At 38.8% G+C, this 12,497-nt stretch overlaps 1 protein-coding gene and 1 long non-coding RNA gene across 3 annotated transcripts in view; one reads left to right on the top strand and one right to left on the bottom strand.

Moving 5' to 3' along the window:
• mael (germ-plasm component protein maelstrom) overlaps positions 1–12,497 on the bottom strand; it is a 94,730-nt gene that overhangs the window by 67,600 nt on the left and 14,633 nt on the right. For both annotated transcript variants that reach the window (XM_076174216.1, XM_076174217.1), the window contains exon 2: positions 3,011–3,209. In XM_076174216.1, the coding sequence (XP_076030331.1) occupies positions 3,011–3,209 (199 nt within the window). The remainder of the gene's footprint in view (positions 1–3,010; positions 3,210–12,497) is intronic.
• On the top strand, positions 624–5,040 carry LOC143018648 (uncharacterized). The gene is made up of 3 exons (XR_012965770.1): positions 624–700; positions 1,990–2,156; positions 3,690–5,040. It is a non-coding gene; the product is annotated as an uncharacterized LOC143018648 (long non-coding RNA).

The following is a 12,497-nucleotide window of genomic DNA, read 5'->3' as shown; positions in this document are numbered from 1 at the left end:
ATGGGACATGGGTCTTGGGTTAAGGCAAAAATGGAAATATATACTCAAAGAAAAGTTAAAGACTGTAGAGGGGGTGTGACAGCATAATGGAGTGACAGTTGCAGTACAATAAAGTAGCATCTTTTCTCTAAGAGGTTTCTTCTAACAGACAAAATGATACGAGGCTCTGGTCTGTAGGGGCACCACATATTGTCCCTTGAGTATATATATATATATAGATGTGTGAATTTATAGAATAGCCTAGATAACTTAGCACAAGCTGGAACCATACATAAACTTAAAACAAGGTGCAAGTTATGATAGTTGGAGAATAAGAGCAAGGATCCCATAAATATAGTTATCTTCCTCTACACTAAATCTGGCAAATATATCCCACAAACAAATACCTGGGTTTCCTCAAATTGATGCTATTGGCCTTGAAGATTCCAAAAGCTGTTATACTATGAGAATGGTACAACTGTTAATTATTAGGATATTTTTTTTATGTGCACATCTATAGCATTGGAAAATTAAATATTAATTTTGTAAATTATAATACAGCAACGTAATGTATATTTTTCTTGGCAGAAATCAATAACAGAAAATGTTCCTAAAAGCAATACTCAAATGGAGCCACAACAACTCCTTGATACACCATCTTTGTTTTGATTCATTCAGAGGTCGAAGACAATGACGACCCTGATGATCTCTAAAATTACAGGTACCTTAGATTGGTTGTTTGGAAAAGTCAGATGTTTGGATGTACACTAAAATATTAAGAAAAAACAAAACAAAACAAAAATCACTGGTTTGAGACATTTTCACTTTTTTATGGTAATATAAAGCATAATGAACACCACAGCATAGTGGAGGAGAAATAATCTCAAAAGGCCAATCGTAAACAAACACTGAAATGTCTGAAAATAACAGCTGACCTGAGCACCATAGCAGCAACTAAAGAACCACTCAACGGTCAGATGTTTGGACAAATTCAACTTTTATCTGACTTGGGACATTGAAGAAAAAAAGTTGGATGTTTGAAGGTCGGATAAAAGGAGTTTTACTGTACCACATTACTAAATGCAGGTTAGGTTAGGTAGGTTAGAATAGATGAGTTTATCATACTTTAATTTCTTCAAACTTTGCATCTACAAAAACAAAGATAGCCTCTCAAGCAGTCGCAGTGGCTACATTCATCTGAGTATCACTTTTAGCAATTTTCCGTTATTGATTTCCACCAAGAAAAATGTATATCATGTATATATGATGTATAACAATTCACAAAATTAATATTTAATTTTATAGTTATATCACCATCATAAAATACACAGTGTACATCCATCATGCTTTGTTTAGGGTCTGGCAACCATACCATACCAGCAATGTTCCTTCGCTAGTCCATCACTGATGGAGCCCCACACAGTGCAGACCCTGAAAGTCATCCTGTGCCATAAACTTGGAAAATCCTTAATAGTGTTTCTTACCCAGACCAGATAACCTAAGGCTTTCAAGGTGAACTGAGAAGGTTTTCAAAGAGGTGGTGAATATTTGCTAAATATATGGCTTAAGTCATTTTTTGATCAAGTAATGTAAAAATAAATCCAAATTATTAAGCAATTGATAAAAAGGCCTATCAAAATACTGGCAGCAAAATAACTTTCCTTCATCAATCTTCAGCTGTTCTCATAAGGCTGTGACGTCAACCTCACTGTTTACATTCAGATGCATCCATATGCATGCACTATAAAATGCAGTGCTGCACTGTCAACTTGATTAGTGATCTGTCATATTTTGTGTGTTAGCAAGGTCTTATCAGTATTTAGTTCAAAAATGGTTTACTGTGTTGCCACAAATTACAACAGTGATTCAATGAAACATTCTGCTGCGGATGGACTTCCTTTTCATTCTTTTCCGAAAGAGCCAGTTTGCAAAAAGGACTGGATCATTTGATGCAGACGGCATGAATCAAGGAAGCCTGGAATGAAAACTAAACTGTTAAAAACATTTCAGAAAAAACAATATACTCGGGACCAGGCCTTGCCGAGTCGCTAGGAATTAGGATGAATCCCATTCTAAAAGAAGATGCAACACAGACGATTGTCATCGACAAGATCCCAGATTCAGCAAGCAAACTTCATTGAATGAGCACTGCTATTGAAAAAAGACAATGCCTGGAGGTAGGTGTATCAATCTGTATCATGTGTATAGGTAGGCCTGTGTCACTGACACTCCTTAGTAAGCATGAGGCTTGACTAAATTTCTGGGCTAGACCTAAGCAGATTAGAGGTAGTCATGATATAGGCTAGCTAGGCCTACAGGCCTATGAATATGATCACCCCATTCCACCAGGGTGACAGGCATGACCATGATGACAGGGGCTTCCATAATAGGCCTATGACCATGTCCTGTCAATTGAAGTCAACCAAATTAGTGCTTTGAGAGTCAAACAAGTGGAATCCCCCCCCCCAACCACCATCACCACCCCAGCAGGAGTTAAGCCTAATTACCCTGGACCATGAGGGAGGAATTCATACCGATATAGATCTAACAATTTTTTTTCAGCTGTTACAAAGTGCCTATGATGAATATTCACATTTCTGCAAGTACCACTACCACTGAAATTGAGATGGAATGTGAAAGTGACCATGGTGACAGTGCCAGGCATATGACTGATGGCTTCTCTTCCCCCACAGCAACCACTACCTATGGCAGATGATTTACAGACACGTCTGTACCTTTTGCTAGCCTTTCCCCACTTCGGTCATATGATTTCTCTATTCTCTTTACATTGGCTACAACTACGACACTAAAAAGTTCGTCTGCTATCAGGCACTTTTAATATTAGACTATTTGGATAAAATAAAGACTAACATGCTAGAAACATGCATTTGTGTTCTAACTTTTAAGTTATATTTTCATACATGAAATAACAAAAAATAAAGAAATTAAAAACCTTCTCAGTTGACCTTTAATGCATTATATTCTAAACAATAACATACAAGTAGCTGAATGTCCATTAAATGTAACATACCATTTGCTGACATGGCACGGTTTACAGTCTCGCTGATTTCCTTGCACATGTTCTGCATTTTGTGCCGTTTTGCTTCTTCCTCCTGCTGGATGGCAGCTAATGGTATACCCCAACTGTCATAGGTATGCCAAAGGTCTTTTTCTTTGGATTTACCACCCTTTCTGGCTCTGTACTTTGCTCTCTCACTTTCTGGCATGTTCTGTGCAACAAGAAAATGCATAAAATCACTATATCATCTGACCTTTCAACACTGGATGTTTAATGCTTCTTTATGATTTTGTTTATCACAAACTCCCCTCCTAAGAAGGAAGTGACATAACCCTCCAAAATTCCTGCTACAATAATCTCTCTTATTTGAGGGAAGAAGCCTATTGGTATATAGACATCAGTGTCTAATTTTGTGCAATATAAACACAGCACTAAAAATTTTCTCAAAGAAGACTTTATGAAAGCTTATCATCCAAAACTGAGCACATTTTTTTTTTCTACTACAATTTGTTCATTCATTATTACTTACTGGATCTTGTCTGTAATTCTAAACTTACTCCTTATGGAAGCACATGGCAAGTTCCATCCTTACAATTTTCATGACATTGTAATTTCTCCAGCTATATCCTCTATATCTCCAAAAATTCATTTATGCTTATACATGATATTTTGTTTACCTCATTTTTTCCAGTGTCCTTGTTGTTGCCTCAAGTTACATGAAGTGGAAAACCCACAGTAGCTGGCAACAATGCTCCACACTAAATTCCAAGACAACAACAACAACAATGTTCTTCCCCAAGTGACATATGGTTCTGCACAGTGGCCATTGCCAGTTACCTGGAAGCCATTGGTCTCCTCCATGAGAGAACTGGGGCAACAGACTAAATGATAGACTAAATGATTGACCGTTTCTATATCAACAGCTGAAAGTAGTAGGGGAAGGGGAGCAGTTGCTGGGTGTAACCTCTCGATTTGTGAAAAAGTACAAGAAATACAGTTTAATTTGATAAAAGTAATCTTGAGCCAGTCTGGAGATCAAGAGTCCCCTCTGGACTGCAACTCCAATTGGAGGTGAGGGAGTTGACGAGTTTTGAAAACAGGTAGCTTCTCTATTCTTCTTGCAAGACTATCATATGCAGGTACCACTTTCCTTTATGCACTATTTGTACAGTCATGGTGTACGGTACTTGTTTTCCATCTTATCCATACCATTGTAAGCAGCCAATGGGAGAGCTTCTTTCCTGCATTGTCCTGCTGTGCATGAACTGGTCACCCACTGCGCCGTTTTTTGTCTCTGCATTGTCAAGCATGGATTGTTGTGCTCATTCAGGTTTGTGACCAGATTGCCTTTATTTTCATCTTTTTTTATCTACACTTAGCAATTACGTGATATCTGACATGTTATAATGATTAGGCCAGTAGACATATATTTCTTTCTGATTATATAACTTTGCTTGCAATTTGTTGTAGAGCATACAAGACTGACACTTGTGCCTCATGATCAATTGAGACAAGTGCATCTCTGTGCATCCGACACATTTACCTAGTTGTATCTTACAGGAAGGGGAGCTATGCTCGTGGTGTCCCATCTCTGTATCTTGCAATGTCTAAAATGTTCTTAAATTTGAGCACAATGTTTGCACACACTATTGTTTCATCTAGTTTGTTCCATACATACATCCACCACTCTGCAGGGAAAGCCATTCTTTTTTAGGTCTCTTCTATAACTGTCTGAGTTTCCTTACATATCCCCTGTACAGTACTACCTCTCATTAACAGACTAAAAGGGGGGTAATAGTGTCCGTTGATGTGAATAATCTGTTGATTTGGAGTGGTTTTTGGGTGGCATAGTGATTGCATGCACTAAACAACAGCATCGAAAACACAGCGAAAACACCGCAAACACAGCTAATTAACGTCCGTTAATGAGAGGTCTCACTGTATTTCTCTTATCTCAATTTAGCAAGTCTTCTCTATCAAGGATTTCCATACCTCTCATGATTATGTACATTGTCAACAAGTCACCTCTTTCTCTTCTTTACTCCAGTCAGTAATTCTAGTTTTGACAATCTTCATAGGACAATTTTGAGTGTTTGTGCCATCTTTGTAGTTGCTCTCTGGATTCTCTCACATTATTTTTTGTACTGCTCGACCATAGTGTCACTGCATACTCCAATTTCTATACCATTTCTTCATCAAAGTAGGTAAAAGCCACCTTTATTGATCTTAGCAAGTTGTAGGTTTCTTTGAGAAATTTGTTTATCTGTTTATCAGGGGACATGTCCTTTGTGATGATTACTCCCAGGTCTTTTCAAATTCCATTTTACTTCCTTTGCACCAATTTTATATTGTCCTGATATCCTTTCTTTATTTTCTCCAAATTCCATTGTACTATATTTTCAATGTTGAAGTCCACTTACCACTAACTCCATTCCCAAACCCTGTTCAAATCTCTCTACAGCAACTAGCAATCTGTTTTAGTACTCAGTTTCTTCAACAGTTTTGAGTCATCTACAAAGAAGCTCGTGTAACATTCCACAGCCTTATCCATGTCATTGACATAGGTAGCAAACATTATTGGAGCCAATACCAATCCCTGTGGAACTCCACTAATCACTTCTTCCCAAGTTGAATTTTTTTCTTTGAGCACTACTCTCATTCTTCTTCCATGCAAGAAATCCTTCATCCATTCCAGTAGTTTACCTTGTATCCTTACTATGGTTTCCATTTTTCTTAATCGTTTATTGTGTGGTACTTTGTCAATGATCTTTTGATTGACATTTTGTATGCTTATTGCATCATGGACATATTCATGGCCATTGCTTTCACACTACTGCTGAGTGTTATGTTTTGAATTCCACCCGTTCTAGTAGTCCTTCCCTCCCCGTCAGACTTCCCCTTCCCTTTCTTCTTCTCCTAAATGACTATCTGCCTCTGTTTCTCTCAAGACTTCCCCTCCTAGCATTCATGTCCCATCCCCACCACCCACCTCCACATCATTTCCCGTTTGTACTCTTTCTAACTCTAACACATGATCACATGCTCTTTCCATTCCTGCTACTGTACATAACATCGCTATCTCTCTCTTCATAGATACTGGATCCCATATAAATATCATATCTTCTTCAACCTTCCTCAACCTCCGCTCCTCCTATAAGCGTGTCACCTTCTTGGAACATTCCGACTTACAACTTACTAACACAGATGGTGTTCCATTTCCAGTCCTAAGTAAGATCCATCTTCCAATCAGTCTAGCTACTCAAAGTCCAGAGATTCGAACTCCCCTTTATGTGGCTGATGTACAGTTTCCTGCAGATGTGCTTCTAGCTCTACACACCATGCAGCAATATGGCATTGTCGTCTACTCCACATAACATGGGATTGCTTAAAATTCATTTCATTCCTGCCCTCCCTTTGGCGACTACCCCTACACCACTTCCTATAGTTCCTAGTTCTGAGCAATCCCCCTCCCCTCAACAAAACATGCCAGTTGTTTCTGTTCCCACTATTGTTGCTCCTTCTTCCCCCCCTGACCCTGTTCAGTCACCTCCAAAGGATATTACTTCCTCCTTGCCTCCTCTAGATTCCACTTCACAGGCCACTGTACAGCCTTTGTCTGAACCTTCCATTCAGACTTAATTCCCTCCTTCCAGTGAACCTCCCTTGACCAAATTTTCCAACCATGGTAAATGTATTCTTCTTGCATGTCCAAATCTAGGAAACTGAATGCCAAATACCCTTCCCCTTCTCCAGAATTCTCTCAAACAGAGCAACATTTCTCTCCTCCCTTAGATCAATTGGTAATTACCTCCTCCCCTGTCTCCACTGTGCTTTCCACCAGGTGTTGTACTACTCATGCAATGTTAACAAGAACCATGACTCCACCACCATGTGAGTATTGCAAAGTGCAGCTTCGCATTTTCCGAGCTCAGGAATGCAATGTTCTCTGTATGCCAGAATCCACCCATGTCAATGGTATATCACTAAATTCAACCTTATACACTACCACCAAGAAAGGTCATACTTCTTTTCTAGTTGCCAATGACACTAATGCTCCTCTCCATCTCAAACTTGGTGCAGTAAGTCCTCGTTCTGTGGTACATAAGTGTTCCTGAAAACCTTACCGCAAATTGAAATTACCATATACTGAACCCATTATAACATGTAATAATAGGATATGGCAGATGTACCTTCTCCCTGCTCTTTCCTCTTCAAAATATCTAGCGGATACCATATGTGAAATTTTCTTACCGTAAATAGAATTGAGGGTAGTAATTACCAAATACCGCAACTGTAAATTTACCAGATAAAGAATTACCGTATAAGGAGGACTCACTGTACACACTTGTGTGATTTTCTCATGTATCCTTCAAGAGTAAAAGTCATAGATGACCACAATTCTTCCTTACCAGTTTGTACCATCACCTCTGATGTGCCTCATGCACGGGTTCCTATTGACACACCTCACTTCAATTCCCTTGACTTCCCCGATGCTCAACAGGATCTAGTTACACTATGCAATACCTTTTGACATGTCATTGCCTTGCATGGTGAATCCCTAGGTTCAACTAACCTCATTCACCATCACATTCCTCTTCGAGATGGCTCCAAACCTTGCTACATTCCAGCTTACAGAATGCGTAAAATTGTGGACAAACTCATTGCAGCCATGCTTGCCCAAGATATCATTGAGCCCTCCATTTCTGAATGGAATTTCCCTTGCTTGTTGTACCTAAACCAGATTGTACTTTTTGTCCTGTTGTAGATTTTTGAGAACTAAACAAGATCACCATTCCAGAACAAACACCTATTCTCGTCTTACAAGAAATTTTACATTCTGTTAGTCAGAATAATACTGTCTTTTCAACTTTAGACCTAATGTCTGGCTATTTCCAGGTTCCTCTTACTCCAGAAAGCAGACCCCTGATAGCCTTCTCAACCCCTTCTGGTCATTTTCAATTCAAACCCTTAGCTATGGGTCTAACCTCTGCTCCTTCTGTCTTCACAAGACTTATGCATACTGTTCTTGATGGCTTGGTAATAACGTCTTTATGTATTTGGATGACATCAAAGAAGCTTCTAAGTCAATACCAGAACACCTTCAAACCCTTCAACAGGTATTTTCTTGTCTTGCTGATGCCAACCTCAAACAAGCTGAGCAAATGCTCTTTCCTTGAGAAAGAAATTCGTTTTCTTGGTCACGTCCTCATTTCTCATGGCATTCTTACTGTTCCTGTTAAAGTCAAAGCTGTTGCTGACTTCCCTCGTCCCACAGATGTTGAGCACCTTCATTCCTTTCTTGCACTTTCAGGATATTACCAAAGGTACATCCGCAATTATTCTACTATTGCAGCTCCTCTTACTTCACTGCTAAAGAAAGATGTTCCTTTTCACTGGTCCTCTGCCCAGGAACAAGCTTTTGCAGACTTAAAGAATGCCCTTACTACTGCTCCTGTCTTAGCTTTTCCTGACTATAACTTACTTTTCATTCTCTACACTGATGCTTCTTTCCAAGGTCTTGGTGCTGTCCTTATGCAAAAACAAGGCACACATCTTTGCCCCATTGCCTTTGACAGCAGACTCCTTAAAGTTTAACGTAATTATCCTGTTACCGAAATTGAAGCTTTAGTGGTTATTTATGCTCTTCGACATTTTAAAGAAATTATCCTAGGTTACCCTGTCACAGTCCATACAGACCACCAGGCACTTCTTCAGCTTTTTAAAGGCAAGAACCTGTCCAGGAAACTTGCTCGCTGGTTCTTGACCATTCAGGAATTCAACCCCACCTTCTCTTATGTCCAAGGTAAAGCAAACAATGTTGTTGATGCACTTTCTAGGAATGTTGCTGCTATGAATTCCCTCCCTCAGCTAGTCACTCTTACTCATGTGTGTATTCATGCAGCTCAAAGATCCAACCCAATGTGGAAATGTGTGATATTTTCTCTAGAGTCAGGAGATACATCGGACCTTACAGACTTCCCTACCTCCTTGGAACACTTCAGACTCATCGATGAAGTTCTTTACCACGAAACCACGCTTTCCAGCAAGCATGAACCAAACAGACTTGTACAACAACTCGTAGTTCCTTCTGACTTAATGCCTGAAGTTCTGTTCCTTTTACATGATTCTCCACTTGCTGCACATCCAGGTACAGACAAATGCTGAACACAGGCCAGACTCTAGTACTTTTGGCTTACTATGAGAAAAGATATCCATGCCTACATTGACTCCTACCACTCGTGTTACCCATAAAAGTCATACTCACAGTAAAGTTCCCATTTTGGTATATCTAATCAGCAAGCCTTTTGATATGGATGCGATTGACCTTCTCAAGTTACCACTCACTTCTAGTGGAAATCAGTACCTGTTTGTGTGTATGGACCATTTTTCCAGATTCTGCATCCTTGAACCTGTTCCAAACACGACTGCTAAAACAATTGCAAAGACCCTCACTACTCCCAAAATCCTTCTCTCTGACAATGAAATGGAGTTAAACAATGAGATTCTTTCAAATATTTGCAAATCCTTTCAGATAACAAAATGTAACATCGTTGCTTACCACCCCAGTTCAAATGGCCTTGTCAAATGCCAAAACAAAGATTCTCATTGTTTTCAGACACATTGCTTCTGACCTTCATCTCTCCTGGGATCACCATGTTCCTATGATTCAGTCTTGCCTTAACAGTGCCATCAATAGGTCCATATCGGAGTTGCCTCACTTTGTCATCTTTGCTTCAGACAAGTGACTTCCATACGACCTTCTTGCTTTAGATATAGGCCCTATCTACAACCTTGATGATTTTGTAATGGTTTCACTTGCCAACTTCAGCACTCTCTTCAAGAGAATTACCGAGTTTCTTTCTCTCGCCAAAGATGAGATGGCCCACTTTCATAAAAATCCGAGAGTCTAACGAGCAATAGGTGACATTGTCTATACCCTGAGCCATTCTCCCTCTTCCAAGCTGTCACCAAAATTATTTGGGCCCTTCCGTGTCCTCGCCTTTGGTCCTACTAACAAAGTCAAATTGAAACATCTACATTCTGACACAGACTGCAACACTGAACCTCCGACTCCCTCGACTCCCACTGACAACTCCTCCTTCCCTCCCCCCTTCACCTGTCTCCTACCTGTATAATCTTCACAGCCATAATACTTCTTGAACATCCTAACCGTCTAGCTGCCAAAGTGTTCTCCACTTCCATCCTTCAAAACCTTTATTACTCATAAAATTTCATTCATACATGTGTTCTTACACACACACACACATATATATATTTTTTATGTCAAATCATATTATATTCTCCCTCATTGTACTGCTTGTTATGTTTATTCTTACAATGTTGTATAAATACTACCTGTTCAATTTATACATCGCTGAGGTCAGCGACAGATAGCTGGCCGAGCATTTATTGTATATATAGTAATAGCATTTTTGTATCCATGTAGGAAATGCAAGTGATACATAACTGGACATGTGTATGTGTTCATATGCATGTCTAAATTCTTCTCGAAGTTTCGGCCACAGAAGTCATAATCATTCCTGTTTACTTATCATTTCAATTATTGTAATGTGAAACTGGAATGAATGTGAAATAGATTATCCTTATAAATTATGCTTATTAACTTATTATTTCAAGTGTCCATTGTTTTTGGTGTGAAAGGGAATAAGTGAAACAAATTGAGCAAATGGTAACCATAAAAGGATATGCCCAGTAAGGGATGCAAGTGACGTTTAGTTGTTAGAGAGTTGTGAGCGTGGAAGGGTGTGTACGTACGCAGTCACCAGGAACTCTATTTTTTTCTCACCAATTTATGTTGCATGTTACTACCAAACAACACCCAACAATATTATCACAACTGTAAGGAATGAGGTGGCTAGGAATATACTGTGGTAGTGGTAAACCTACACTGCCATCTAGTGCCATAACGCATGTTTTGAAAATATTATGCAGAGGTGATGAAATCTGCAGACACAAGGATGTATGACCTGAGAAACTTTTAGAATAACAGCACAAGTCGGAGTATATGTTAGAGCAAATTATATTAATTTTTAATTCTAATTTTATATTTATATATATACATATATATATATATTTAGAAACCACAAAGTTTCTACAACAGAAATTAAGCGAGAATAATATGGGACTAAATCATCTGGGCATCCGTGGACTCAGTTGATTTTACCCACTTATAAGCGCGAAAAGTAGGTGGACAGATTTACTCCCACTTACTCCACAGCAATTTATAGCCAAATGAATTGTTTATAAAGAATTTGTGTATTTTGATAGGTAAATACATAACAATTCATCTTCATGCTTTTTGCCAATGACAGCTATGACTGAGTCATATTTAGACGATTTGCTGTCAAATTCACAAATACACAAGTCAAATTTGGACAAAGTAAAACTTAAAAAAGATTTTCATCTGTTCTGACACTACAAAGTGAAGATGATCAATTTCGCTCCCACTAGAACCACGCGACTCGGATTCCTTGAGTTGGTGGAGACAACCACAACTCTCATCCTGAATCTGGAAAAGCTGCCAAGAAAATGCTGTGCTCTCCACCATCTTCAGTGGAGAGGGAATGCCTCTTCAGCATTGGTGGTAATGTCTACACCCCACACTGTAACCGCTTGACTCCAGAAATGGGAGAAATGGATGTTGTTGAACTTCAGTTTGCAAATGTTTAACTTTGACTATTAACCCATGGAATGTGGCAGTACTCCGGCAAGTCAGCTGGTAAAAAAAAAAAAAAAAGTCCTTTACGAATTTTATGCCCAGACATAGCTTTTGGAAAAAATAAAAAAAATAAAAAAAAAATAAAATAAATAAAATAATTAAATAAATATATATATATACACACACACACACATACCATCCATCAATATTGGACAAGGACTACATAATTACTGGATAAAAAACAGGGACAAGAAACAGGGAGGAGGAATCATGTTCTTGGCCGAGAAAGACTTAAACATGACAAAAATTGCAGAGGGCAAAGGTAATGTTGAACTGATCATGACAAAAGTCGAAGGCAAGAATATGAAAAGTAGCAAGTTTGTGGTGACCTATGTGCCCCCAAAAACGAACGCTTGGAAAGAGAACAGACAAAAATGCTAGAAGATACAAGGAAATCACTAAATGAGATACTAATGGGCAGGGGTAATCTGGTAATTATGGGGGACTTCAATTGCAAAGAAATTTGTTGGGATAGCATGACAGTGCGAGGAGACGATGACTTGTGGGGTAATGTACTGCTGGACATGACCATGGAATACACAATGACCCAATGGGTCAGTGAAAACACAAGGTACAGAAGCAATGAAGAGCCGTCAAAACTAGATTTAATATTTACAACAGAACCTGAAATTGTGGACAAAATCCATTACAAGACACCAATTGGAAAGAGTGACCATATACTCATCGAAACTGTACTAAAGGAAGAAATAGACATGGAGAGAAATGAAAAGCATAGGAAAGGAAGATTGATGTACAACA

This window comes from Oratosquilla oratoria, chromosome 35 (genome assembly GCF_046742065.1).
Source record: "Oratosquilla oratoria isolate Oo_2021 chromosome 35, ASM4674206v1, whole genome shotgun sequence".
NCBI lineage: Eukaryota > Metazoa > Arthropoda > Malacostraca > Stomatopoda > Squillidae > Oratosquilla > Oratosquilla oratoria.
The sequence above is the reverse complement of the archived record's forward strand: the minus strand, read 5'-3'. Positions and strand labels throughout refer to the sequence as shown.